This window comes from Nyctereutes procyonoides, unplaced genomic scaffold, assembly GCF_905146905.1.
Source record: "Nyctereutes procyonoides isolate TBG_1078 unplaced genomic scaffold, NYPRO_anot_genome, whole genome shotgun sequence".
Classification (NCBI taxonomy): Eukaryota; Metazoa; Chordata; class Mammalia; order Carnivora; family Canidae; genus Nyctereutes; species Nyctereutes procyonoides.
Genome location: NW_026575139.1, coordinates 9416181 through 9440555, shown reverse-complemented (window position 1 = coordinate 9440555; position 24375 = coordinate 9416181). Strand labels below are relative to the sequence as shown.

The following is a 24375-nucleotide window of genomic DNA, read 5'->3' as shown; positions in this document are numbered from 1 at the left end:
AACAGTGGGGTCTGCAGCCTGTGGGTGGGCGTAGAGGTGGGGAGGAGAAGAGGAAGAGCCAGAGCCCAGCAGAGGCTGAGGCGGGCTGGGGTGGAGTTAACTAACAGGTGCTGGAATCTCGAGACATGAGTTCAAATTGTCGCCGAGCGCCTACGCACGGGCCGCGCTCAGAAGAACCCAGCCCTGGTTTTGTGTTCCACCACTGCTGTCTTGAAGTTCTTACTTTTTTAAAATAAGGAGCCCATCCCTTTCAGGTCGCACTAGGCTCCATGAATTATGTAGCCAGCCCTGCCACCAGGTATTAGCCATGAGCCTGGGCAAGTTCCTTTGCCTCAGAGACCTCAGTGTTGGCCTCTGCAAAATGGAGCCATGCTGCTAGTGCCTTGGATGATCTTTTTTTTTTTTTTTAAGATTTTATTTACTTATTCATGAGGGACACAGAGAGAGAGAGGCAGAGACACAGGCAGAGGGAGAAGCAGGCTCCATGCAGGGAGCCCGATGTGGGACTCGATCCCAGGACCCCGGGATCACGATCCGAGCCCAAGGCAGACGCTCAACCACTAAGCCACCCAGGTGCCCCCTTGGAGGATCTTTCTGAGAAGTGAGAGACTCCCAGCAAAGCACCAGGCAGCGGTAAATCCATGATAGTTTTCACTCCCTGGTCATCATGGCAGAGTCACTCTTTGGGGCCTGACAGGGAGAGAGGTTTCCAGAGCCCCGGCAGTCTGTCTCCCAGCCTCGTGTGGGTGTGGGACATTTGAGGCCAAAAATAAAATTATTACGGGAAGCAAATTGTTCCTTCAAACCCACAACCCCTGCCTGTGGCCATCCTGGGTCAAGTAGTTTAGAGCCCTCAATGAGCGGTCCTAAGGGTTTTTGAGCCGGGGGAGAGATGAGGTGGCCAGGCAGCTCCTGCACCTGCTTAGGGCCAGGGGAGGGCAATTGTCACCCTCACAAGTGAAGGCATAGCGCCCAGAGAGAGTTAATGGGGTCCCTCTGGGAGCAGCCCCCCTTGCCTCATGTCCTGGCTTGTGGGATCCCCACTGGATCAGTATCCAAGTCCCGGCAACCCAACCTCCCAGACTCTCTGGAGTCCTGCCTTCCTAGATTAACAGCTCAGCTCAGCAATTTCCCAACAGCGAGGTGGTGGGCAGGTGTCTCTTGGGCCTCAGTTTCCCCACTGTGAAAGAACAGCTCGGGCCTCGTGGCATGCCACACGACATTAGGCCCTGCACGGAAAGCCTTAGGAGTGTCCTGACAGATGTTAGTCTCACCTCCACTGAGCCCGGAGTTGCCTCCAGAACGCCCATCTGACCGTGCCCCTCCTTCCTTCAGCTGTTTGTCGTCTTCAGGATAAAGTCCAAGCTCCCTGGGCTTCCCTGAGCCTCTGTGAGCCAAGCACCTGCTCAGCACCCATTTCCCAGCCTCCCGCCATCCACCGCCTGGGGTTTGCTCTGGGCAACTTCCAGCCCCCAGGGCAGCACCTAGGATGTGACTGTCGGTCAAGCCAGGGGACGGGCACATGACCAGGCTCAGCCAACTGGCTGCCTTCTCTAAGGCCCGGATTCTTGGGGGTAGGGAAGCTGGTTCTGCTGACTCTCCAGGCAAGCTCAGACCCCAGACCCCTGTGTCTATGACCAGCATTTCCCCTGCATGAATCCAAGGCCAGAACCAGGCCCCGCTCACCTTCGTCTCTCCGTTGATGCTCATCAGAAGTTTGAGAGGCTCTTGAACCATGGACAACAGACAGACACAGCTCCCTTGAGACCTGCTCGGGGACTTCTGGGCCGGCGGGGCCTGTGTGCCCCTGCATTGGCCCCAATCCCTGCCCCTACCCGGTGCCCTTTCACCTATGACCCCAGCCCCTGTCCAGACTCCTCCCTCCTTTGCCCTCACCGTGGTCCCTCTCTGCCCGAGCCTTCTTCCCAGTGAAACCCCTGCCTCAGGCGATGACTCCCTAGGCTGCCCTCTGTAGGGCTCTGACTGAATGGGGGCCTTTCTGGGGGGAGGCCTGGACAGCTTATAGTTGGGGCATCAGGGGGTGGGCAGCTCCCCCAAATGCTACAGACCCTTGCCATAAGGCAAGGGCAGGTCCCAAGTTGAGGACCTGAAGCTTCCTTCACCTTGCTCTGCCCCCTGCCCTGGGCCGGGGATGGATTATGAGGTCACAGCCCAGCAGTAGCTTTGTGCTCCTGGAGCCACTAGTGAGTGCAGTGGGGCCCCTGCTCCTTCCCCGTGCTCGTGTCCCCAGGTCTGATGCTGGGACCCAGAGCTGACCGTGCAGCCCCTCCCTCCTCTCTCTGCTCTGTCCCTGTGCTGGTCTAGCAGGCAGCCAATGCATGGCAGGCCTAGGGAGACTTTCTTCTCCTTTGGGCCATAACTGGGAACCAGGCGTAGGCAAGCGGTCCGGGAGCTCTTTGCCAGGCTGTGCGGAAACCAACCGTTAGGTAGCAACCTTCCAGCCGGACCACGAGCTCATTCAAAGCGTCTGTCTCGGCCCCCACGCAGCTTTGCCGAGCTCTGCACACGCGAGTATGTGATGTTGCTGAATGCACGAGTGGGTGGAGGCCGGGGCTAGGGCAGGGACCAAGCTCTCCTCCCCACGAGCGCTGCTTTCGGAGCCAGCCCCCAGCCCTGGCCCTGGGACCATCTCCCGAACACTATTGGAAATCACCTGTTGGAAGTCCCGGGCGTCGTGGCGCCCTTAGGACTTGTGGTGATGGGGTCGTCCCAGTTACAGGGTGGCCAGCGCAATAACGCCACTACGACAAAGGCAAATCCGGCCTCTCCAGGGCTGGGGGCGTAGCTCAAAGACCCCAGACATTGGCCTCAGTGGGCCTCAAGTCCATATCCAGTCCTGCTGTATGTCCCTGAGCTGGTCACCAGCCCCCTCTGAGCCTCTGTTTCCTTTTCCATGAAGTGGGGATGTGACCTGGCTTCCGGGGGACAGCTGCGGAGATCAGGAGAGAAACTGTCGCCCTGCCGGTTGCCGCTGCTGTCCCTCCTCTTCCCACCTGGCCCACGTGGGCCCCGTCCTGCAGCGGGACGACGGTGGTGAGGGGCGACGCCGTGGCCATGGACACCGACCAGGGGGCTGGCCCCAGCTCTACCGGTGACAAACACAGGGACCTGCAGGTGCTGTTACAGGAACTCTGGCGGCTCCAGGCAAAGTACGAGACGTGCCAGGCCCCGCTGTGCCCCTGCGCCAGGCCCAGTACCACCCACAGTGGGCTAAGGGGCTGGAACTGAGCAAATGCACCTGGGGGCCAGGCAGGGAGGGGACGACGAGGGGGCGATCCCTGGACGTAAACAGGAGGGACAGCAGTGGGGAGGGCAGTGGGCGGCTGGGCTCCTGCCCCTCGAGCTCGGACCCTGTGGGCTTAGTCTCCTGTCACGGAGGCAGGCCTGCCGGTGGCCCTCCCCTGCACCTGTCAGCTCAGCCCCTCTAAAGTCAACCCGCAAGGCTGTCCCCCCACCCCCACCCCTGGGTCCTCACCCCTCAGGCAGCCTGTCAGCTTCGGGCTCCCCGTGAAAGCCTGAATCAGATACAAAAGGCTGTGTCTCTGAGCAATTTTATGGAGAAAAGGTCCAACTCTGCCATCAGATTCTAGTAGGGCTTCCGACCCCACTGAGGCTTAGCACCGTGGTGTGCAGGGTCCACATGGTATTTGTGGGGCAAGATGGGTTTTCCCAGCCTTCTCCAGGACCGAATGGGTACAGTCCAGTGGGGCCCGAGAGTCAGAGGCCTGCCTTGGGGTGCTGAGCAGTCACCCCCCACTTCCCTGGAGGCTCAGCCAGCCGGCCAGGGCAGGTTCCGCTCTGCCTCAGCCCTTGACCGCTGCTCTTGACTGAACTCAGAACAGACGGCCTACCAGGGACTTGGCTTGCTCGGGGGCTGGCCTGGGCCTGCACGGACGGGCAGCAGCACACGGTCGTCCCCCCTCCAGGGGTGCTGGGCCCCCCCACCTCGGATCGAGGGCTCACTATGTCCTGGGAGCCCCACGCATGGTCTGGGCCAGCCTGAGAGGGAGGGGCTCTCCTTACTGTCCTTACAGACCCAAGCACAGGAGTGAGGCCCCTGGCCAGGTCCCACCCGAAGGGCTGGACTCCACCCTCCCCGTGCCCCTTCCTCATGGCCTGACCATGGCAGCTCTTCCTTCGATTTGTGGCTCAGTTTACTCGGCAGGAAATGGGGTGGAGAGGCCCGGCCAGCGCAGGTCTACACAGGCGATCCACGGAGAGTGGCCTTGCAAGAGGTCACGGCCTGGGAGCCCCCAAACCACGTTCCTGGGTCTGGCTCTTGCTGTCATGAGATGTCTCTGCAGGCAGAGGAGGCTGAAGAGAGAGGTGGAGAAGCACAAGCTTTTTGAAGACTACCTGATGAAGGTCCTTGAGAAAATCCCCAAGGGTACGTATGGCCCTTCCTCTCTGCTGCCGCTCCAGGCTGGGGACCAGAGTGAGCCCAGACTCCGTCTGCAGAATGAAGACCCACGGAGGCCGATGCCGCGGGGGTTTGAGGGGCACAGGTGCTGAGCGAGCCACCAACGCTGCCGGGGCGGGGGGCTGTGGCGAGTTCCCCAGGTCCCGGTTTCTTGCTCTGTGACTAGGGGAGCAGCACCTGTTGTGCGGGTCGGACGAACTCATCCTTCATAAGCCCGTGCTGTGGATCACGACCCACTAAATGCTGGCTATGATTGCCATGATTTTGCGTGTCCTTGGTTTTGTTTTTTGTTTTGCCGTTATTGACAAAAATTGCACGGACACCAGAAATGGGCTTTGTGTTTTGTTTTATCTTGATTAGTCCCGGAGCCTGCTGTTGTCAGTGCCAGAAACTTGTTAGGAAAGGGCAGGGGAACAAATATTATTATTTTTTAAAAGATTTTATTTATTTATTCATGAGAGACACACACAGAGAGAGAGAGGGGCAGAGACATAGGCAGAGGGAGAAGCAGGCTCCACGCAGGGAGCCCGACGTGGGACTCGATCCCAGGTCCCCAGGATCATGCCCTGGACTGAAGGTGGCATTAAACCGCTGAGCCACCCGGGCTGCCCACGAATATTATTTTTATTATCATTATCTCAACATCATCAACAATAACTATTACTGCTTATTAGCTATTTAAGTTCTTTAGTAAATATTTTTTTACCCCTCTGTATGAGCTTCTGAACACTGTCACCCAGGCTCAGAGGGGCTAAGGAACTTGCCCCAAATGCCCAGCCAGGAAGTGGTGGCGCTGGGTCTGACTCTGGTCTGACTTCAGAGCTGCTGTGACAAGTGCTATGGAGATGAGAGGCTCCAAAACTCTGTCCTGAAGCTCAGGAAGGCTTCATGGAAGAGGCGGCCTCTCCTGGGGCGCAAGTGAGTTCAGCGAAGGGGAACGGCATCGCGGGTGCAGGGAACAGCACACATGTAGGCCGGAGCCACAGCCCTGCGTGGTGAACTGAGGGATGGCGAGTTCCAGTGGGGCACCAGGGCCTGGCAGGGGTGCTGGGAGATTTGATTAACATCAGGAAGCTTTGAGCACCAAGCCAAGGAGGGGTGAAGGCTCCGGGTCAGCATGGGGCTTGAAGCAGACTCGGCACTCAGGGCTGCTTCTAAAGCAACCTCATAGTATGGGTGGGGGGAGCTTCCTAATTTGGCAATTCAACCCTGATCAACCCATCCAGGATGGGTTTCCTCCAAAACTGGGGACCCTGTCGCTCACGACAGCAATAATTCCTCTCCCCGTCTTTGCGGGCTCCCGCGGTTAGCACTTTCTCCTTGGGGACCGCGTCGCTGGGCATCCTCGCTCTAGAATCTGGGTTCTCCGCTGCCAGGTGGCCTTTCTCTTGAAGAGGCAGGAGGTGGTGATGGTGCTGAACAGCTGCGGACGGGTCCTGCTGTCCTGGGGTAAGCCCTGCATGGGTTGCCTGGCACCTCTCAACTGTGGGCTCCAGCTGGAATTTCAGGACGTAGGTCCCATCCACGTCGTGGGCATCACCCCTGCAGGGGGCAGGTGAGGGCTGGGCTGTCTGTTACCACCCATCCCGCCATGGCCCTGTCTCCACAGGTCACTACGAAGGGGAGGAGCCAGATGAGGCGCTGGTGGGGACCATGGTGGAGCATTACGAGAAGCTCTTCATAGTCATCCAGGACGTCCAGAAGCATCTGGAGGCCCTCTCCGAGATGAAACAGGTCATCTGCCAGAGGCTGGAGTCTCTAGAGGAGAGCCACAGGGCTCTTATCCCGGTAACAGCTCTCCGAAGCCTGGTCCCTTGCCCTGAGGCCATAGAACTGGAGACAGAGGGTGGCCCGTCCCTCTGCACCCCGGGGAGGCCTTGGAGCAGCGGTGGGCTGCTGAGAGGGTCTGGGTGGGGCTGAGAGGTGACACTCCAGAGCCTTGTCCTGTTGCCCTTTCTCTCCCTACCTTTCCCTGTCTGCTGGCTGGCTCGGGGCTTCTCCAGAAGCTTAGCTTGTTTCAAAGGCGTTCTTGGTGGTAGAAAAGCCCCGAGTCCTAGATTCAAACAGACCAGTTCGCGTTCCATTTCGGTCTCCAGCTGCATGATCCTGCGCAAGTGTGGACCCTCTCTGAGCCTCGGTTTCCCTATCTGTCACATGGCAATGCAACCTAGTTAGTAGGTGGCCATGAGCACTGAACACCAGCTGTACCAAGTAGGAGCCCTGAAGTCCCCCCTCTCTCCTTTTTGGTTAATCTTAAAATAAATAGAACTTTCGCCAGGAGGCCTGGGCATTCCAGCCAGGAGAAACTGCCCAGGCAGAGGCCTTGCAGGATGACCCTGCGTGTTGCGACTGGGGCCTGGGACCACCACGGAGGGGAAGGGGACCTGGAGAGGCAGGCTGAGGGTGGCTGGGTTCTTGCCAAGGGCCATTTCGTGATGTTTGCGGCGAGTCTCTGCCCCCTGGTGGCCGCACTGAACACCTACAGCACTTTGCACCTGTCTTCCTTGGGAGAACTGGACCCTTTAGGGTTGGGCGGGGCAGGGTGAGATGCACTTTACCTGCTTTTTTGCCTCATTTAAATCTCACCTCAGGGACGCCTGGGTGGCTCTACGGTTGAGCGTCTGCCTTTGGCTCAGGGCCTGATCCTGGGGACCCGGAATCGAGTCCCGCGTCGGGCTCCCTGCATGGAGCCTGCTCCTCCCTCTGCCCGTGTCTCTGTGTCTCTCATGGATAAATAAATAAAATCTTTAAGAAAAATCAATCAATCAATCAATCAATCTCACCCCAGCACCTGAAGATAAGTGTTTTAATTCCTAGGGCTGAGACAAGGGGAGAGGGAGACGAGGGGAGCATTCGTTGGATCCCATCTTTATTTAAAATGTTAATATTTTGTCCCTCATGGAATTTTTGTATTAACTATGAGTCTTTAAAAACTATGAATTTTCTATTCATTGGAGAGAGAGAGCGAGAGAGAGCACAAGCAGGGGCAGAGGCACAGGGAGGAGCAGACTCCCTGCTGAGGAGGGGGCCCAACACGGGGCTTGGTCCCAGGACCGCAGGATCATGACCTGAGCCGAAGGCAGATACTTTACCAACCGAGCCACCCAGGCGACCCTAACTTTGATTTTTTTAAAAAATTGGATTAAAATATGATTTATCTTAATTTATCTTCGTTTTAAATATAAGCTGAGTTTTCGATACCACCTTAAATTTCGCATCTTAGACGCAGTTGCACCCTTCTTCCCACTTTCCAGGGGAGGAGACTGAGACGAGAAGTGAGGACACCTGTGTATGTCCCATGTCCAAACCCACCCCACAGGGCCTCGCAGGGGTTGCAGCCAGCACAGCCCAGTGCAGAGTAGGCTGAGCCATGGAAGGCCACCCACAGCCTTGCTCGTGGTACCCTCCGGGCAGTCCCCCAAGGCCACAAGGGGGGAGACCCTTGGCTCTGGTTATGGCAGGAAAGGGGGCTCTGGGAGGGCGAGTCAACATGCAAACCCCAGTCAGCCTGGAAGCCTTGTCGGGTATTTCCTGATGCCTTGAACAGCTGGAAGATCCAGAACTTCCCCTCTGCCCACCCTCACCATGGCTCAGACCTCCCCAGGGCAGTGAGCACCTGGGTGGGGGCGGCGGGACCAGGCCCAGGGCAGATGTCCCAGCTGTGCCCGGGTGACCCAACCTCTCCCATCGCAGAGCCTCAAGATCCAACTGTGTCAGCTGCAGAAGCGGTGTCACCACCAGCAGAAGCAGTGGTTGCAATTGGAACACCGGGTCACCTCCCAGAAAGACATGGGCAGCTACAGTGTGAGTCCAGTCTGCGGGATGGGGGTGGGGCAGGGCTGGGGGCTGCTGTCTCCTCAAGAAGCATCACCCCCACCACACGCAGATCACACACCCCGCTTGCCTCGCCCTGGTGACTGCTTTGCAGGGGCTTCTCTAAGATGGGGCAGAGATTACAGTTGGGAAAGCTGAAGGCACAGAGAGTTTAGAGCCAAGCTCTGCCAAGAACCAGAGCTGGGATCCCCCGGCCCAGTCCCAGAGCCTGGCGTATGCTGGGTGCTCACCCAGTCCTCCTGTGGTTAATGATAGGACAGTGGCATTTAAGTGAGTGGTTATTATGCACCATCGCCAGTAATGGTTAAGTCTCTGTGCTCATCACCCGGCAGAGCTTAGCCCAGGGCCTATCCTGGGATAGGCACCCCTCAACGTGGGTGGGTTCTTACCTGTTATCTATTTCACAGATGAGAAAAGTAATGTTCACAAAGGGGAAGTCATGGCCAAAGTTCATGACCAGGGGCCCGGATTTCTGGGCTCTCCAGCTGCTTCTTCCTGGCCTTTGGAATGGGAACAAGTTACCCTCTGGCCCCTGGGTCCTCACTTAAACCAGAGCCTGTGTGCTCCCAGGCCCAGGGGCTGCTGGGAAGACACCAGGGCCAAGGCTGGGGGTGCACTCTACCGGGACAGAATGTGGGCAGCAAATGCAAGGCCCTCTCAGTCCCCGTGTGATCCTAATTTGGAAGACAAGGGGGTTGGGGTCTACATGTTGCCGACCTCCAGCCAAGGGGCTGAGTGGCCAGAGTGGATTGGCCACTGTTTATAGAGCCCCTTCTGGATCTTTCTCTTCAAGATGGGAAGCAAGGCCGCCACCACTGACCATAGCCCTGAAGACCTGAAGTCTAGGCCTCCAGGGCTGCCCAGAGTGAGGGGCTCCGGGTTCCTCCATGACCCTTCCCAGCCCCTGCCCCAGGTGTGGACCACAGGTGTCTCCAGCCAGGAGGACCCCTGGGAAGGTCATTCAATGTCCCTCATGGCTGGGGAGAATGCTCAGGCCCTGACCTGGGAGGGACTCATCCAAGGCCCTTGGGGTGGGGATGGGGGGGGGGGCGGGGAGAGCACAGACTGGGATGAGAAGGTGGCTTCTCCTGCCTGAGCAAGCTGGGGGTCGGGGGATGCTGGGAGAGGACCAGAACCTCCTCTTCCTCCTCCTCTTCCTGCTCCTCTTCTTCTTCTTGCAGAATCAGCTGCTCAACTACGTGCAAATGGCCATCGACAGCATGGTCCGTCAGTGTTCCCCTTCTACCCGCAGCGCGCCCAGGACCATGGGCCTCTTCTCTAAGCTCGACCTGATTCAGGTGAGGACCCCCTGCCGCCCCAGGCTGGCCTCCAACCTCGGCCTATCCTGGGGCTCAGCCCATGGTGCATTCGCATTCAGCCCCCAGGAGCCTGTCCCTCCATGGCTACACGGGCTCCTGGGGCAGTAGCTCTTGAGGTCTCTATTAGTCACTCAACAAACTTGTAGTGAGCTCTCATCTGGTGGAGGATCAAAGGGAGGCGCAAAGGAACTGCTGCCCAGCCTGGCCTTTCTCTTGGCCACACCCTGCACATCACACACACGAACATTCATGCGCTCTCTGTACACCTAACAATACATGTGAAGCACCTGCAGACAAACATACCAAGATGCCACGGGGATGGCCCCACATTTACACTCCCATGTGTGCTCTGGGAGGCCGCAGTTCTGTGACTGAGGGAGCCTCTCTCTTGCAGGGTCCTCAGTTGAAGGCTCAGACTCTCGGTTGAGTTCCCTGGGCTTCCCCGTCTCTCTGCCCCCCAGGAGCAGGCCCCCACCTGCCCTGTGTCGATGCTTTGGTACAGGGGACATGTTGTCACACTGGCTTCCACTGACCACAGAGCATGTCTTTCTTTTCTTTTTAATAATGTCTTTACTGGGATACAATCCACATGCCATACCATTTTCCCTTTTATTTTTTATTTTTATTTTTTTCATTTTCCCTTTTAAAGCATAAACCTCCACGTTTGCGTTTTTGGTTCAGTCAGAACCCGGCAACCATCACTACTACCCAGAACATTTCTTCACCCCAAAAAGGTACATTCTGCATCTGGTTTCTCTCACTCGGCATAATGTTTTCAAGGTCGATCCATGTCATAGTATGAAGCAATACTTCATTCGCTTTGGGGCCTGGATAATATTCCAGTGTATGGAAACACCACATTTCCTTTATCCATGAGTTGATGGACATTTGGGTTGTTTGGGGGTGTTTGGCTATTGTGAGTAATGCTGCTGTGATGTTTGTGCCCAGGTTTTAGTGTGGACATAGGAGTTCAGTGGTCTTGGCTAGATACCCAGGAGTAGAATTGCGGAATCGTATGGTAACTGTATGTTAAACATGTTGAGGAACTGCCAAACTGTTTTCCAGAGCGGCTGCACGATTTCACAATCCCATGATGAAGTGAGGGTTCCAGTTTCTCTACATCCTGTCCACGCGGGGTATCATCCGTCTTTCGTAATTCAGCCATCCTAGGGGGTGTGAGGTTATATCTCACTGTGATTTCGCTTTGCCTTTCCCTGGTGACTAATGTTGCTGAACATCTTTTTTTTTTTTTTTTAGTTGAGCATCTTTTATGTGCTGATTGGTTATTTGTATCTCTTCTTTGAAGAAATGTTCAGATCCTTTGCTCATTTTTAAATTGGATTATTTGGTTTTTTTTATTGTTGAGTGCTAAGATATATTCTAGATAGAAATATTATCAGATATATGTGTTTGCAAATATTTCCTCCCTTTCTGTGGGTTGTCCTTTCATTTGGTGCCCTTTGAAGAACAAGAGGTTTTAATTTCGATGAAATCCAGTTGAGCTGTTTTATCCTTTGGCTACTTGTCTTTAGGCATTGCATCTAAGAAACCATTGCAAAAGCTATAATCCAAAGTCGTGAAGCTTTACACCTAAGTTTTCTAATAAGAAATTTATAGTTTTTGCTTCAATATTTAGGTTTACAATCTATCTTAACTTGTTTATGGTATGGGATAGGGGTTGGATTTCATGCTTTTGCATAAAGATACTCAGTTGACCCCATACCAACTGCTGAAAAAAAAAACTATCCTTTATCCCTTGAATTATCTCTGCTGCCTTGTCAAAATTTTTTTAAATCTTTTTTTTTTTAAATTTTTATTTATTTATGATAGTCAGAGAGAGAGAGAGGAGAGAGAGGCAGAGACACAGGCAGAGGGAGAAGCAGACTCCACGCACCAGGAGCCCGACGTGGGATTCGATCCCGGGTCTCCAGGATCGCGCCCTGGGCCAAAGGCAGGCACTAAACCACTGCGCCACCCAGGGATCCCTGCCTTGTCAAAAATTAATCGACTGCCAATGTGAAGGTAGATTTCTGGACTCTTAATTCTATTGCATAGGTCTAAATGTTTATCCTATGCCAATACCACACTGTCTTGATTACTGGAGCCTTGTAGTAAATCTTGAAATTGGGAGATGTGAGTCCTCCAACTTTGCCTTTTTTTTTTTTTTTTTTGAGGTGGTTCGACTCTTCTATTAAGGTATGTTTGCATCATAAGCAGAAGCTCAGTGGCTGGGTGGGTTTCAGGCATGGTGTGACCCAGGCTCACTGGCTGGGCTGGGACTCATCCTCTCCATACTCTGCTGTCAGCGGACTTCAATATTGGCTTCACATTCTAGGTCGCAATTTGCTCTGCTTACTTGAGGCAGGCTCAGTGTTGATGTTCAAACACAGGATGTTCGGTTCCTCTGGAACACGCGGGGCTGTGTCCCTGCCCCAGGGTTGTCATAGCAACAGCCAACAGTCAGCAAGCCTGCATCTCTGTTGAGAAGGACTTCTCACGAGCTCTCAGACAGCACCAGGGCTGCTCCGCGGCATGGCTCCAGGGACCCCATTCACATCGTTGGCATCCCCTGGGGCACAACTCATGTTATTCATATTCACATTGTGATATGAATGATGTAGTTTTCAATAGGGGCACATTTGTCTAAGTAGTCACAGTGCATTAATTTCATCTTCCTCCCAAGAAAAGGGAAGAAATTACACGGTGATGACAAGGGGTGCCCTGGGTCTCCTGCAACAATCACTCAACTAAGACGTATTGAGTCGCTCAGCATTGTGCTAGGTAAAGAGTTGGAGATGGAAGATCCTTATGAAAAGAATGCCTCTCAGAGAGGGAAGCTGAGGGCAGTCAGGGTGGGCTTCCTGGAGGAAGCAGTGAAAAGAGGCAAGCAACCACATTCAGGAAACCACACCAGAACCTGGACTCTGCCATCCAGCTTGGCCACCCGTGGGCTGTGCTGCTCCAGGTAAGTCGCTTAACCTCATTGAGCTTCAATTTGCTCATTGGCCAAGTGTCACTGATACCATACCCTTTGCAGGATGCTTGTGAAAGTTAAGCAAGGTGTAGCTCACCTCTGATGGTGCTTTGGTCCTTGGGAAGGGGTGTCAAAGCACCAGCAGGTGAGAGAGATCTCTTTTTCCTCCCAGGAATTTATGTTGGACAAAATGGAGACAATGAGATTTATCTCACTGCTCATGGAACCCAGAGTATGCTGGTTAGGGGACAGTCTCAAGGACCCCAGAAGATACCCCAGATCCTTCGGGAAATGCCCAAGGGATCAAGACTCGGTTCCCAGAACCCCTTTTCCAGGCACCCAGACTTCAGACTGCTCCAGCCCGCACTGACCCAGCTAGTGGCCATGCAGGCCCTGCCAGCATCATGACCATCTTCTTACCTGTCCAACCTTCTTTTCTCATCACAGCACCCTCAAGTGGGCAGGAGTCAGCCTTGGGGATGGGGGTGGGTGCTGTTCCCTGTCCTGAGGGATTAGCAGGCATGGAGGCTGGGAATGAGGAAGGGGTGTGTGGGGGGGGTGTTCCCCGGTTGGACCCAGCAGCCAGGTGGGAGGTCTACCTCTAGGGGCCAGGGTCACATGCTCACAGTGATCAGTGGGTCTAAGAAGAGTTGTAGATAGATGCCCAGATTTTAGGAATATCCAAATCACAGACATTCTCATACAGAGCCACCCAGGGCCGTAGGATGCATGGGAGCTGGCCTTGCCCACAGCAGCCTGGGGAGCACAGTAGATGGGGGACTGAATTTTCTGCTGGGGGCATCTCATCACTGGTTCTCAGAAGCTGAATACCGAGTCAGATCTGCTGCCTTCCTGAGAGTCGGAGCTGCCTAAAGTGAATGCTGCTCTCAGGTAGACGTTGGCCAGGCAAAGCCCTTCCCCAGGCTGGTTTTGCCACTTGTAGGATTGGGTGAGAGGGTGTTTAAGGGAGTCCCCTCCCCAGTCTGACATTTTTAGGTCAGTGTCAGAAGAGCTGGGTCTGCATGGAAGGCACTGGTTTGGTTTTATTGTGTCACTGGTGTAAAATCCTCCAAGCAGCCCCTGCAGCCCTGGAAAGAATTCAGCTCTGGAAGTCTGCGTTGGTTTATCGGTTTGGGTAAAAGGGGCCAGTTACGAGCAACTGATGAGCTGCCACAGTGGTCAGCAAATTGACTTTCAAAGAAGAGTTTCAGAAAAGATGCTGCTATGCAGTCAACAAACACAGAAGGCCTCTGTTTCTCAGGGGTAGCTGGGAGAGGGGTCAGGAAGCTCTGAGGGAGGGAAGGTGGGAGCATGAATGGGTTGTAGCTGCCGAATCAATCAGGGAAGCTACGTACGTATAATAAGACTGAGTGTGGCCGGGTCTCTACGTGCAGCTTCACCAAAGGAGAGCCGAGGAGGGACCATTGCTTCGAGTTCTGACCTCACAGGCCTTTGGAGCAAAGTGAACATCTCAGGTCGGGCTCCAGTCAGGTTTGAGAAGGCCAAGGTGGTGGGACGGCTCTGAAGGTCAAGCGAACACAAGGGGGAGGGTCTTCCAGTTTGGCCAGAGCATGAAGAACCTGACTGGTGGTCTGAGAAGGTGGACTGTAGACCCCTCATGGGGTCCATGGGCCGGGCTCCAAGGTTGGGGTTTGGGTCTGGAGGCCACGTGTAGGGGTGCCTTGGTCCACTCGGGCTGCTATCCCAGAAGCCCGTAGACCAGGGGCTTCACACCACAGACATTTACTTCTCATACTTATGGAGACCGGAAGTCCCAGACCAAGGCACTGGTGGGTTGGTTGCATGGCGAGGGCCCACTCCCTGTTCTCAGATGGCCACATTCTTGTTGTGTCTTCACGTGGTGGCAGGGGCGAGGCAGCTCTACGGGGTCTTTCTTATCAGGGCACTAATCCCACTCATGGGGGCTCCACCTGCAGGACCTACTCACTCCCAAAGGCTCCACCTCCTAACACACCAGGGGTTGGGATTTCACCACGTGAATTTGGGACGGGAGGACTTAGTCCCTTGCAGGGAGGCTCCCACCTTCTTAGCCTTTCCCAGTTCTCCCTCTGCCACGACAGTCTGCTCTCCAAAGAGATCTAAGGCATCCCATCAATCCCCTGTGATGTGGGCATGTGCTAGGCCAATGGTTCTTCGATTCCAACATTCATTGGGAAGACTTGCGAAAACACAGAGCGTGGCCCTACTCCAGGGGCTTCTGATCGAACAACCTGGGGTCTTAGAGGCCTGAGGATTTGCATTTCTAATGTGATTCCCAAGAGATGCTGATGCCTTAGGTGCTGGGATCACTTTGGGAACTGCTGCTTTGGAGGAATAGCAAATCCCAAATGCCTAAGCCGGCCCTGCTCCTCCCCCTGACTGGACTTCAGTGTCCCATCTGCATGACAAGACTGGACCTGGCAGCGTGGGAGCACCATCCCCACCCTAACCTCCCGGGTGGCAGGGGACATATACCTTTTTATAGGCCCAGGGCATGGTTCTCTGGCTTCCTGGCTGTTCCAGGTGTGAGGACACCTTGGGGGGGGGGCTGTTGTCCTCCTGCCCCCTGCCATCCGCATGCTGGGCACTGGGTGTGCATTTGGAGGTCTACTTCAGGTCTTTTGTCACACTCCTCAGGGAGGGAAGAGGATGATCAGAACAGGTGCCTGGGGTGGCAGTGGCCTGGCCATCAATCTACATTTGCAATGGGCACCAGGTCTTTCAGGAGCTCCCAGCCTCCACTGAGAGGGGCTTGGGTTATGAAATAGACGGATAGGATGCTGGGCTTGGCGATGCTGCTGCAGGCAGGTACTAGAACGCCGGGGTTTATCCTTTCTGGTCTTTGTGGTCAAACAGAAAGCTATCTCAGCCCCAACCCTGTACCTTTAAAGTGCTTTTTTCTTGGGTTTCATGTTAGCTGGAGAAAAGCCTTCAAGTGCATTTGGAGAAAAAAGCAGGGGTCAGGTACCTGATGAAATGTCACCTCATCTGATCGCCCGATCAGATCCTGAGACCCCAAGACCCCAAGACACCAGGTGGTTCAGGGCTTGGACAGTTTGTGACACGGTGAGCTCATTACCTGCCAACGGATTCCAGCTTTAAGTAACTTCAAGTGTGAGAAAAATTCTTCCTCCACACCATCCTGGGAAAGTTGGTTTATTGGCAAATGGTTGGTGCTGAAAAGCTTGGACATTTGGTGGGAAAATAAAATTATGTCCTCTTTCTAGACTATACACAGTGGGACGTTCCAGTTCCTTTGAGTGGTTGCTTTCCAACTTCCACATCATTGAAACTACTACGACAGTCGCTAACCACGGAGATGCCTGGAACCTATTCTGGAAGGTGCTGGTTCTGAGGTGGGGCCCAGAAATTTGCATTCTTAGCAAGGCAGTTGCTATGGGAGTTCCAGGTGGTTCCAGGCAGGAACTGGGCAGTTCCAATGAGATGTCTCTCCCAGCATAGGGTGAGAAATACTGGGTGTGCAAACGCCCAAAAAGAAGAAAATCTGGTCTGTGTTGCCCTGCTCTTCGGTCAGGAAGCACTTTGGAAGCACGAAAGCCACAGAAGTATACCTGAAAATAATTTGACTACATAAAAATTAGAAATGCATCTACCTCAAGACATATCAAAATATCTGAGGACAATAAACTGGGAGGAAATGGTGATAAATTGGGGATCCCTGGGTGGCTCAGCGGTTGAGTGCCTGCCTTTGGCCCAGGGCGCCATCCTGGAGTCCCGGGATGGAGTCCCATGTCGGGCTCCCTGCATGGAGCCTGCTTCTCCCTCTGCCTGTGTCTCTGCCTCTCTCTCTCTCTCTCTCTCTTTGTCTATCATGAATATATCATGAATAAATAAAATCTTTAAAAAAAAAGAAATGGTGATAAATTTGGAAAAGGATCAGTGGTTTTGATATTTAAAAAGCTGTCACAAAGTAAATTACCACTGTTCATATTCAGAAAATCACAAAATAAAAATGATCTATAAACATGAAAAATATTTCACCTCACTAAAAAGATTAAAACATTTAATTTCTGCCGGTAAAAAAATTTAAGCTAATACACTAATGCTTGTTAGATAGGCTGCCTAAAGTGCGATACTGTTTACACAAACTTCAGAAAGCAATTTGATTAGAGGTCCCAAGAGGCTTTGAAAAATGTTTATGTCCTTTGGCTCAATGATTTCAAGCCAAGAAGTTTAAGCTAAAAAAAAAAAACAAAAAACAAAAACAAAAAATGGAGCTATTTGGTTCAAAAATGACAGCGAGCCCAACTCAACTTGGCTTAAGCCAATAAGGGAATTCACTGGCTTATGAAACTGAAAGGCCAGGGACCCTAGGTTCAGGTCCAGCTTGATCAGGTGGTCAGTGTCCACAGAATCCTGTCTCTGTCTCTGGGCTCTACTCTTCTACACCTTGGCTTCATTCTCTGGTTCCATGTAAACGATCTCCCCCCTGCATCCTCCAGAGTTGAGGTCAGAGGAAGAAACAATGTCCCCTCAAAGTCTCAGGGCAAGTCCCACGGTTCACTGTGATGGGTTCGCCTAGGGGCAGGTGCCTCTCTTTAAACAAATCCCTCATTGGCCAAGCTTTGGCTGTGCATCCATCCTTAACTAATCTCTGTAACTAGAGGGAACTGCATCCTCTGATTGGCCAGGTCTGGGTCAAATTTTGAGTTTAAGTGAGGTGCAATATCTTTTATGGCTAGAGTCCTTCCTCTGGAGCTGGTGGTGGGTGCCACATGAACTACATGGGTTGAATGAAGGGGAGATATGGTTCTCCCCAAGGGACACCAGGCTACTGTGATCACGGGGAGGTGGGACCTGAGGCTGGGTGGGCAAAACCCAGAAATGCCCGTTACAGATGCCGGCAGAGTGTTTAGACAAAGATGTCCACCACATTGTTATTTATAATAACCAAACTGGAAAGAACTGAAGTATCTCAGAAAAAGAGCTCAATAAGTAATGCCCAAACTTTATGATTTTATAATTCTGCAGCCATGCAATTACATGTTTTCAAAAATTATAGAAGGAAAAATAAAGGATGTAAGTTAAGTGGGGGGGGGGAAGCAGGGATTTAAAGAATAGAATTTAAGCTCAACTTGGTAAAAAAAAAATTCTATCGGAATTTGAAAAACAGAACATAAGCCAAATTTGGTCAAAATTATATAAAAGAGTGGAAGGATATGCACTAAACCAGTGCTTATCGGTTTGAGGATCATGATCCTCGGGAGGAGGCAGGTGTTAATAGCCACCTAGTGCAGCAGATTGAATCAGGGGTCCCAAGTTTTCACTGTCCCGCGGTGGTGTCCACTTCCACGCACTTGCCAGAGACTCTTGGTGGGCATCTCTCTCTCTCTCTCTCTTTTTTTTAAGATTTTATTTATTCATGAGAGACAGAGAGAGAGAGAGAGAGGCAGAGACACACAGGCAGAGGGAGAAGCAGGCTCCGTGCAGGGAGCCCGATGTGGGACTCGATCCCGGGTCTCCAGGGTCATGCCCTGGGCTGAAGGCGGCGCTAAACCACTGAGCCACCCAGGCTGCCCTCCTCTCCATCTCTTGATGATGGGTTGGCCATGTGAATCGCTTTGGCCAATAGGATATTAGTGGGTTATGACATAATCAGAGGCTTAAAACATGATCCCCCCTGGCACCTCCCACCCCCACCCCCCCACCCCCATCACGGGCTTATCATCAGTGAGCTCTGCTATGGAGGGAATGTACCCCTAGGAACCCCTTGATTCTGGAGGGTTACGAGCCACATGGAGCAGACATGGCTCCAACACATAGTTTGGCTGCACAAGAATCATTCAATCCTCAGCTAACCCTGAGCCAGAAATAAATGCTCATAATGGCAAGCCAGTGAAGCTAGCAGCGGCTGCTAGGTACACCTGCACACTCCTTCCAACGCCATTGTCTCTCCAACCCAAGGATCACCAGTCGACCTGATGGGCGTGGATTGTGTATCTGAGGGGTGCTGGGATGCTCGGTGCACCAAAAGAGCTGTTTTGCCATGATGATGTGGCTTTGGATCCTAGGACCCTACTCTTTCATTTTCTTCTTTATACTTTTGTGTATTTTTAAAAAGATTTTATTTATTTATTCATGAGAGACACAGAGAGAGAGGCAGAGACACAGGCAGAGGGAGAAGCAGGCTCGCTGCGGAGAGCCCGATGTGGGACTCGATCCCGGAACCCTGGGGTCACACCCTGAGCCCAAGGCAGACGCTCAACCGCTGAGCCCCCCACTTTGGTGTATCCCTACACTTTGGTGTATTCTCTGGAGTTTCTGCAGTGAGCATGGTGCACTTTTATAACTGGAAAAAGAAAGCTTTACTGAAAAGTTGGGAAGATTAATTGGAAACTAACTCTTCTTGGCATCTCACAGATCCTCCCTTTGGTGTCCCTGAGAAAAAGGCCACCTGCCAATTTATTCACCTGCAGGACCATCTTCAGGACTGAAGCCAGTGTTCTCAGCCCCCTGACTATTGCCTTTCGTCCGCGTTTGGGGACTCTGGCTCTGAATTAGTTTCCACTGGTCTCTAGCCTTAGTTTTCTGGCTCCATGTTACAGAAGGGGAGGCTGCAGCTCCGCGGTTAAGTGGCTGGCCCAAGGCGACACAGCCGCTCAGTGGAGGAGCGGGGACATTAGCCCCAGTCCACGGGCTCCAAATGGAGCTGCCACCTAGAAGATGAACGAGTTTTCATTCTCCTTCAGCAAGTAGTAAGAAGGTGAGAATCAGGAGTCGGAAAGCCGGTCCGAGAGGAACGTGTCCTCAAAGTCCTTCTGGGAGGGACAGGGTTTTTCTAAGACAACCGAAACGAATACTTTAACTCAGAGAGGTGCAGTAACTGGCTCCAGGTCACACAGCAAACAAGTGGCGGAACCCAAGCCTGGCTGACCTCAAAGCTAGGGCACTTTTCCTAATTCAAGTTTCTAGAACTTTCCCCCAAATGCCTCTATTGGCAGAGGAGAGTGAACCCAGACTTTCGGGGACCTGGTGCTCAGGCCTGAGGGGAACGGAGCAGCTTTGCACTTTTGTTTCATCTGAAAATTTTTTTAAAAGCTGATTCGCATTGTGTTTCATAATACGTTATTCATATATATATATATATATATATATATATATATATATATATATAAAATCATGTTTTCTACCTACAAAATATCTTTGAGGACAGCAGATGCTCCAGGGAGCTGTTCTATGTGTCTGCTGTCCTTCCAGTTCTGGCTGGCAGAGCTCTGGGTGTGGGGCCCCCCCTGGGACCCAGGCGGGGGAGCCAGCACTTACCCCACACCACCTCCATTATCTGTAAGCACAGGCTCCCCAGAGGCCTAAGGAGTTTCCAGGGATCACAGAGGCCTGAACTTTTCCATTTTTCATGTCCTGGGAGATGGGATTCATGGGATTTGTTCGGGCACCAAGCTCTGCTAACAGCCCATGCTGTCTCCTGCCGGCTCTCCCACCTGTCCCCTGGGCCAGCAGACCTCGCGTCACCCTGGACCCTCCCTCCTGCCATTCTACACCCAGCCCGCCACCAGGTCCTGTCCACATGGCCTTCTCCCGACACTGCACACTTCCCTGCTCTATGGGCCCTGTCCTAGTCCCTGCACGCCCGTCTCCAACCCGGAGGACCACAGCAGCACCTGCCACGAGCCCCCTGCCCAGTGTACTTTGGTCACCTGGTCCCTGCCCTCTGGGACTTTACCCAAGGCAGGCACACAGGAGGAGTCATGCCCTGTGATCAAGCAAGGGTGGGCCGGGAGTCATGAAGTGCTGAGAAAGAGACTAATGCTGGGGGCAGGGAAGAGGACAAATGACACCTCCTCCAACCCACCCTTTAGATTTCAGCTCAAAACTCACCTCCAGACAAGGCCAGAGCCCTCAGTTACCTGCTCCCACCGTACCCTATCCTCTTTCTTTCCAACACTTTCCAGAGTTTGCAATTAGACATTGTCTTGTGTGGCTAAAGCAATAGAGAAGACGGTGGGGGTAGAAGCCCCACTGGGCCTCCAACGGGGGTCTGAGGAAGTGATGGGGGGTCACCCACACGGTTCCCCAGAGACACAAGTATCATTAATCTCATTTCATAGAAAAGTGGACTGTGGCTAAGAGCAAGAGAGGCTGTATTAGTCATCGGAGGCTGTGTAACAAGTCACCCCCCAACTCTGCTGAAGATAATGAACATTTATTACCTCCTTATTATTCCTGGGGTCAAGCATCTGGGTGGGGCTGGGTCCTCTGGCTCCAGGTCTCTCCACTAAGCTTCAGTCCAGCTGTCAGCCAAACCTGTGGCTTCATCTGAAGGCTTGACCAGAGGAGAATCAGCTTCCAGGCTCATGCACGTGGCCATTGGGAAAAGTTCCTCACAGGCTGTGGGACTGGGGCCTGACCACCAGGTGGCCGATGACAGAGAAGGGGGAGCAAGCAGGACAGAAGCCACAGTCCTACTCTCAGAGGTGGCAACTGTCCCCTGAAGTCGAGCCCACGCTTGAGGGGAGAGGGTCACGGTGGTGTGAACACAAGAAGCTGGTTGCTGGAGGCCGTTAGAGGCTGCCTCTCACAGAGGTCACAGACCTGCCACAGGTCTCCTAACTAGGACACGTCCAGGAGGTGGGCTCTCTGCCCCCTCCGAGGATGGTGAGGCCAGGGCTGGGACTAGCAGCGCCCACCAAGCCCAGGGCCCCCACCCTGCCCTGGCCTCAGCTTCCTATGAACCATACCCACTGCTTTCTCCTCCCATGGAAGCAGGGAGCCCTGCCCACCCAGCCCCCCGAGGCTGCGGGGGTATAACACTTGCTGTCTGAGCTGAAGACATGTTGGCTTTCAGAGCCCAGGCCTGGGGAAGCACACGGTGGGCAGCTGGCTGGAAACCTGGCCCATCTACTCCTCTCCGGGGGCTGCAGGCTGTGTTTAATCTGAACAGTGAGCAGAGACTTGGGGGAACCCAGCCTCACAAAAGTATTTCTCTTCTAGATTTCCTTGTCTCACATTTGGGAAGCCCGAGCAGCCCGTCGTGGGACTGGCTCCCTGGAACCGTCCTGCGGGGTCCAAGAGAGGCCACATGCCTTTTGTGGTCTAACTCGAGTTAGCTCTCACCGTGGGTCCCCTCTCCCCGGGCTGCCTGGTGGAAAGTTAAATCTCGAACATTTGCGGGGGTTCCCTCTCCATCCTCCGCCAACCCGTTGGGGGTTGTGTGGTCCTGCGCAACTGGTTCAGTGCAGAGTCATTGGTGGTGACGTACCCGTGAGAATGGAGGCTGAGTGAAGGCAGCGAGTTTTTGTCATTTTTGTGCACAGATGTGCATAGTCGGTGCCAGTCACGCATCTGCCTGTCAGATGTGCAGTAAATCTTTGCTGAGTGTTGAATGAATGGCCTTGGGTCCTGCACCGCCCCCACCCCCGACCTAACATACACTGTGCTTTGAAGGCGGGCACAGAAAGGATCTTTGCCAGGTCAGGATCCTGTGTTCCCTTGGGCGGTGCCAACAGGTGACAGGAGAGTGAAGAGCGCCCCTTGTTCTGGGACACCTGCTTCCACCGCTTCCCAGATTCCAGAATGTTCTCTCCCTATTCAGTCAGACCTGCCTACCCATTCTCAACTCTCCCAACTTTCATTGTTTTTCTTGGAAATGCCTTTTCTGAAAAATAAATGGTTTCTCCTCATTCCTGCCCCTGGGAGTGGGAACCAGGGCAACCCACTACCTCCAGGGCTGGCCGGCAGCTCCCAGGGGACAGGCGTGGGGGAGGGGAGGGGACTAAGTCCAGCTCTGATTTTTCCTGATCTCCCCCCATCAGGGAAACAACACACAGGTTTGCACCTCAAGCTTTCCAGCTCAAAGTTACAGGCTCTGCACAATAACGATGGGGTGGGAGCAGCCCGGAGGGCAGCGTTGGGTTGTGCAAGGACGTAAAGCACTTGACAGGTCGCCCAGCATCCTGGTCCCCCCTGCACAGTGCTGGGGCCGGGGTTCAGGGGTTCACGGGGGAGGGAGAGTGTGGTCAGTGTAAAGAGCAGCAGAAAGATGGGCTTCCGCCACCAGCTCCTGGCCACACGGTGTAGCCACCTGAGGTCCCAGCTTTGTCTCACTGATCTAGCAGAGGGCAGACACCCCCCCCTTGCAGGTGCACAGGCACACCAGCCTTGGAACTCCTCCCTGCCACATGCGAGTTCTTACCTTGTCCCCCTCAGGCTCCATCCCAGAAGGATGAACAAGACTCAGGCCCCTGGAAAGCCCACATATTTTGGGTACTTCCTGGATACCAGGCACAGTGTCAAGTGCTTTTCAGGGTCAGCTCATTGAGTCTTTGCAACCGACCTTTGAGGTAGGTACCAACACCCCCACTTTACAAACAAGGAAACAGAGGCACAGGGAGGTGTGGCTTGCTCAAAAGCTATTACATGGGAATTGTGACACAAATACTCTTGATGCAACTGCCCACACCTGTAATTATCATGTCCTACTGCCCCGGCCAAGTCACAACCACAGGGACCAGCACCATAGAAGGACAGGGACAGGGGCTCCATGGGGCAGGCCCTGAAAGGACTGTTCACATTTTCAACTCAGACCCCACCTGAAAACCAGCTAGACTCTTTCTTCCTTGGAGAGCTTAGATGGGTTAGGAATCAGGAGATTATAGTTTTCCCTGCTCATTCCAGCTGCAGTAAAGGATAGAGTCCATTACGCATATATGGAGATTCTGGGTAAGATTTTTTGTTTGTTTGTTTAAAAGGCTCACTACTAAAAATATTTTTTAAGTATTTTTTTAAATTGCTCCAATTGTCCAACCCTCTCAATAAGAGGGGAATCAGAGGCCCAGAGAGGGCCTGGAAGTCGTCTGAGGCCACGCAGCAGTGAGTGGCAGAGTCTAGAGCCGGTCTGGAGCCCAGTGTTCCCTGGGAATTCCAGCCCAATGTTCCTTCTTGGGATGCCAGCTTAGCTTGGAGCTGCTGTGGCCTGGGGAGGGGAGGAAAGTGGACCAAGGGCTCGAGGCCTAGTATGGCTCAACACAGGGCTCCTAGAAGCCTCAGCCCACTCAGGGTCCTCCTCCCGGAGGCCCTCAACGCCTCAGCTGTGAGCTTGATCAGGGCTAAGCCTGTGCCCTCCCTTCCCCAGCAAAGACTCATCACCCGCTCTTCGTGGAAGTACACCTGGCTCAGGTATTTCCACACGGAGTGAAGCCCAGCACAGCTTTCAGTGAGCACCGGACGAGGAGTCAAAAGTCTGGGGAACCAGCCTGGCTAGGCCACTTTGTCGCTGAGCAGCACTGGGCTGCTTCTCTTACCTCTCTGACTCCCTTGGCTATAAAAAAAAACAAGGAGCAGAGCCTCCAAAAGCAAACAGGGGCGTGGTGGTACGCACCCTCATCATCACATGCATGGTTCCTCAGCAGAATGAGTCTGGAACCAGCTCCAGAGTCAGGCTGCCTGGGATCGAATCCCACTGTATGGTGGGCGAATTTGGGTAAGTACCTTAAATGTCTCTGTGCCTCAGTTTCCTCATCTGTAAAACAAGGATCATAGGGATGATAATAAGGCAACTTATCCCTGTAAATTAGTTGTCAGAACATTAAGTAGGATGATACAGGTTGAGAGTTGAGGACAGCGCCCAGTACACAGTGAGTGTTCAATAAAAACTCATCTTTGTTGTTCTCGCTCCTCCAACTACGATTAAAGCCTAGATTCCCCGCGTAGTAAATGATGTGCACTTGGAAGACACAGATGTTTGTTTGTCCAAGAGTCAAGCCTGGTACCTGGGGCAGGACAGTGAGCATGGGAATGGGCAATTGCTTAACACACGGACCTGGGAGTTT

The 24375-nt window shown here is 53.4% G+C and overlaps 1 protein-coding gene across 1 annotated transcript; it reads left to right on the top strand.

Annotated features, from left to right (window-relative positions):
• Positions 1-3075: 3075 nt before the first annotated feature.
• On the top strand, positions 3076-16292 carry CCDC197 (coiled-coil domain containing 197). Its single transcript, XM_055304427.1, has 8 exons — positions 3076-3170; positions 4326-4408; positions 5316-5359; positions 5818-5890; positions 6051-6229; positions 8135-8245; positions 9457-9573; positions 12741-16292. Exons 1-8 carry the CDS (start codon positions 3076-3078, stop codon positions 12936-12938), a joined length of 900 nt encoding a protein of 299 aa, XP_055160402.1. The 3' UTR covers positions 12939-16292.
• Positions 16293-24375: the final 8083 nt, after the last annotated feature.

Bases quoted from the DNA above. Each gene is read 5' to 3' on its own strand.
- CCDC197 (XM_055304427.1), top strand. From the start codon at position 3,076: ATGGACACCGACCAGGGGGCTGGCCCCAGCTCTACCGGTGACAAACAC. The intron at 4,409-5,315 runs GTACGTATGGCC...TCTGTCCTGAAG, and splicing joins CCTTGAGAAAATCCCCAAGG to CTCAGGAAGGCTTCATGGAA. The intron at 5,891-6,050 runs GTAAGCCCTGCA...CTGTCTCCACAG, and splicing joins ACGGGTCCTGCTGTCCTGGG to GTCACTACGAAGGGGAGGAG.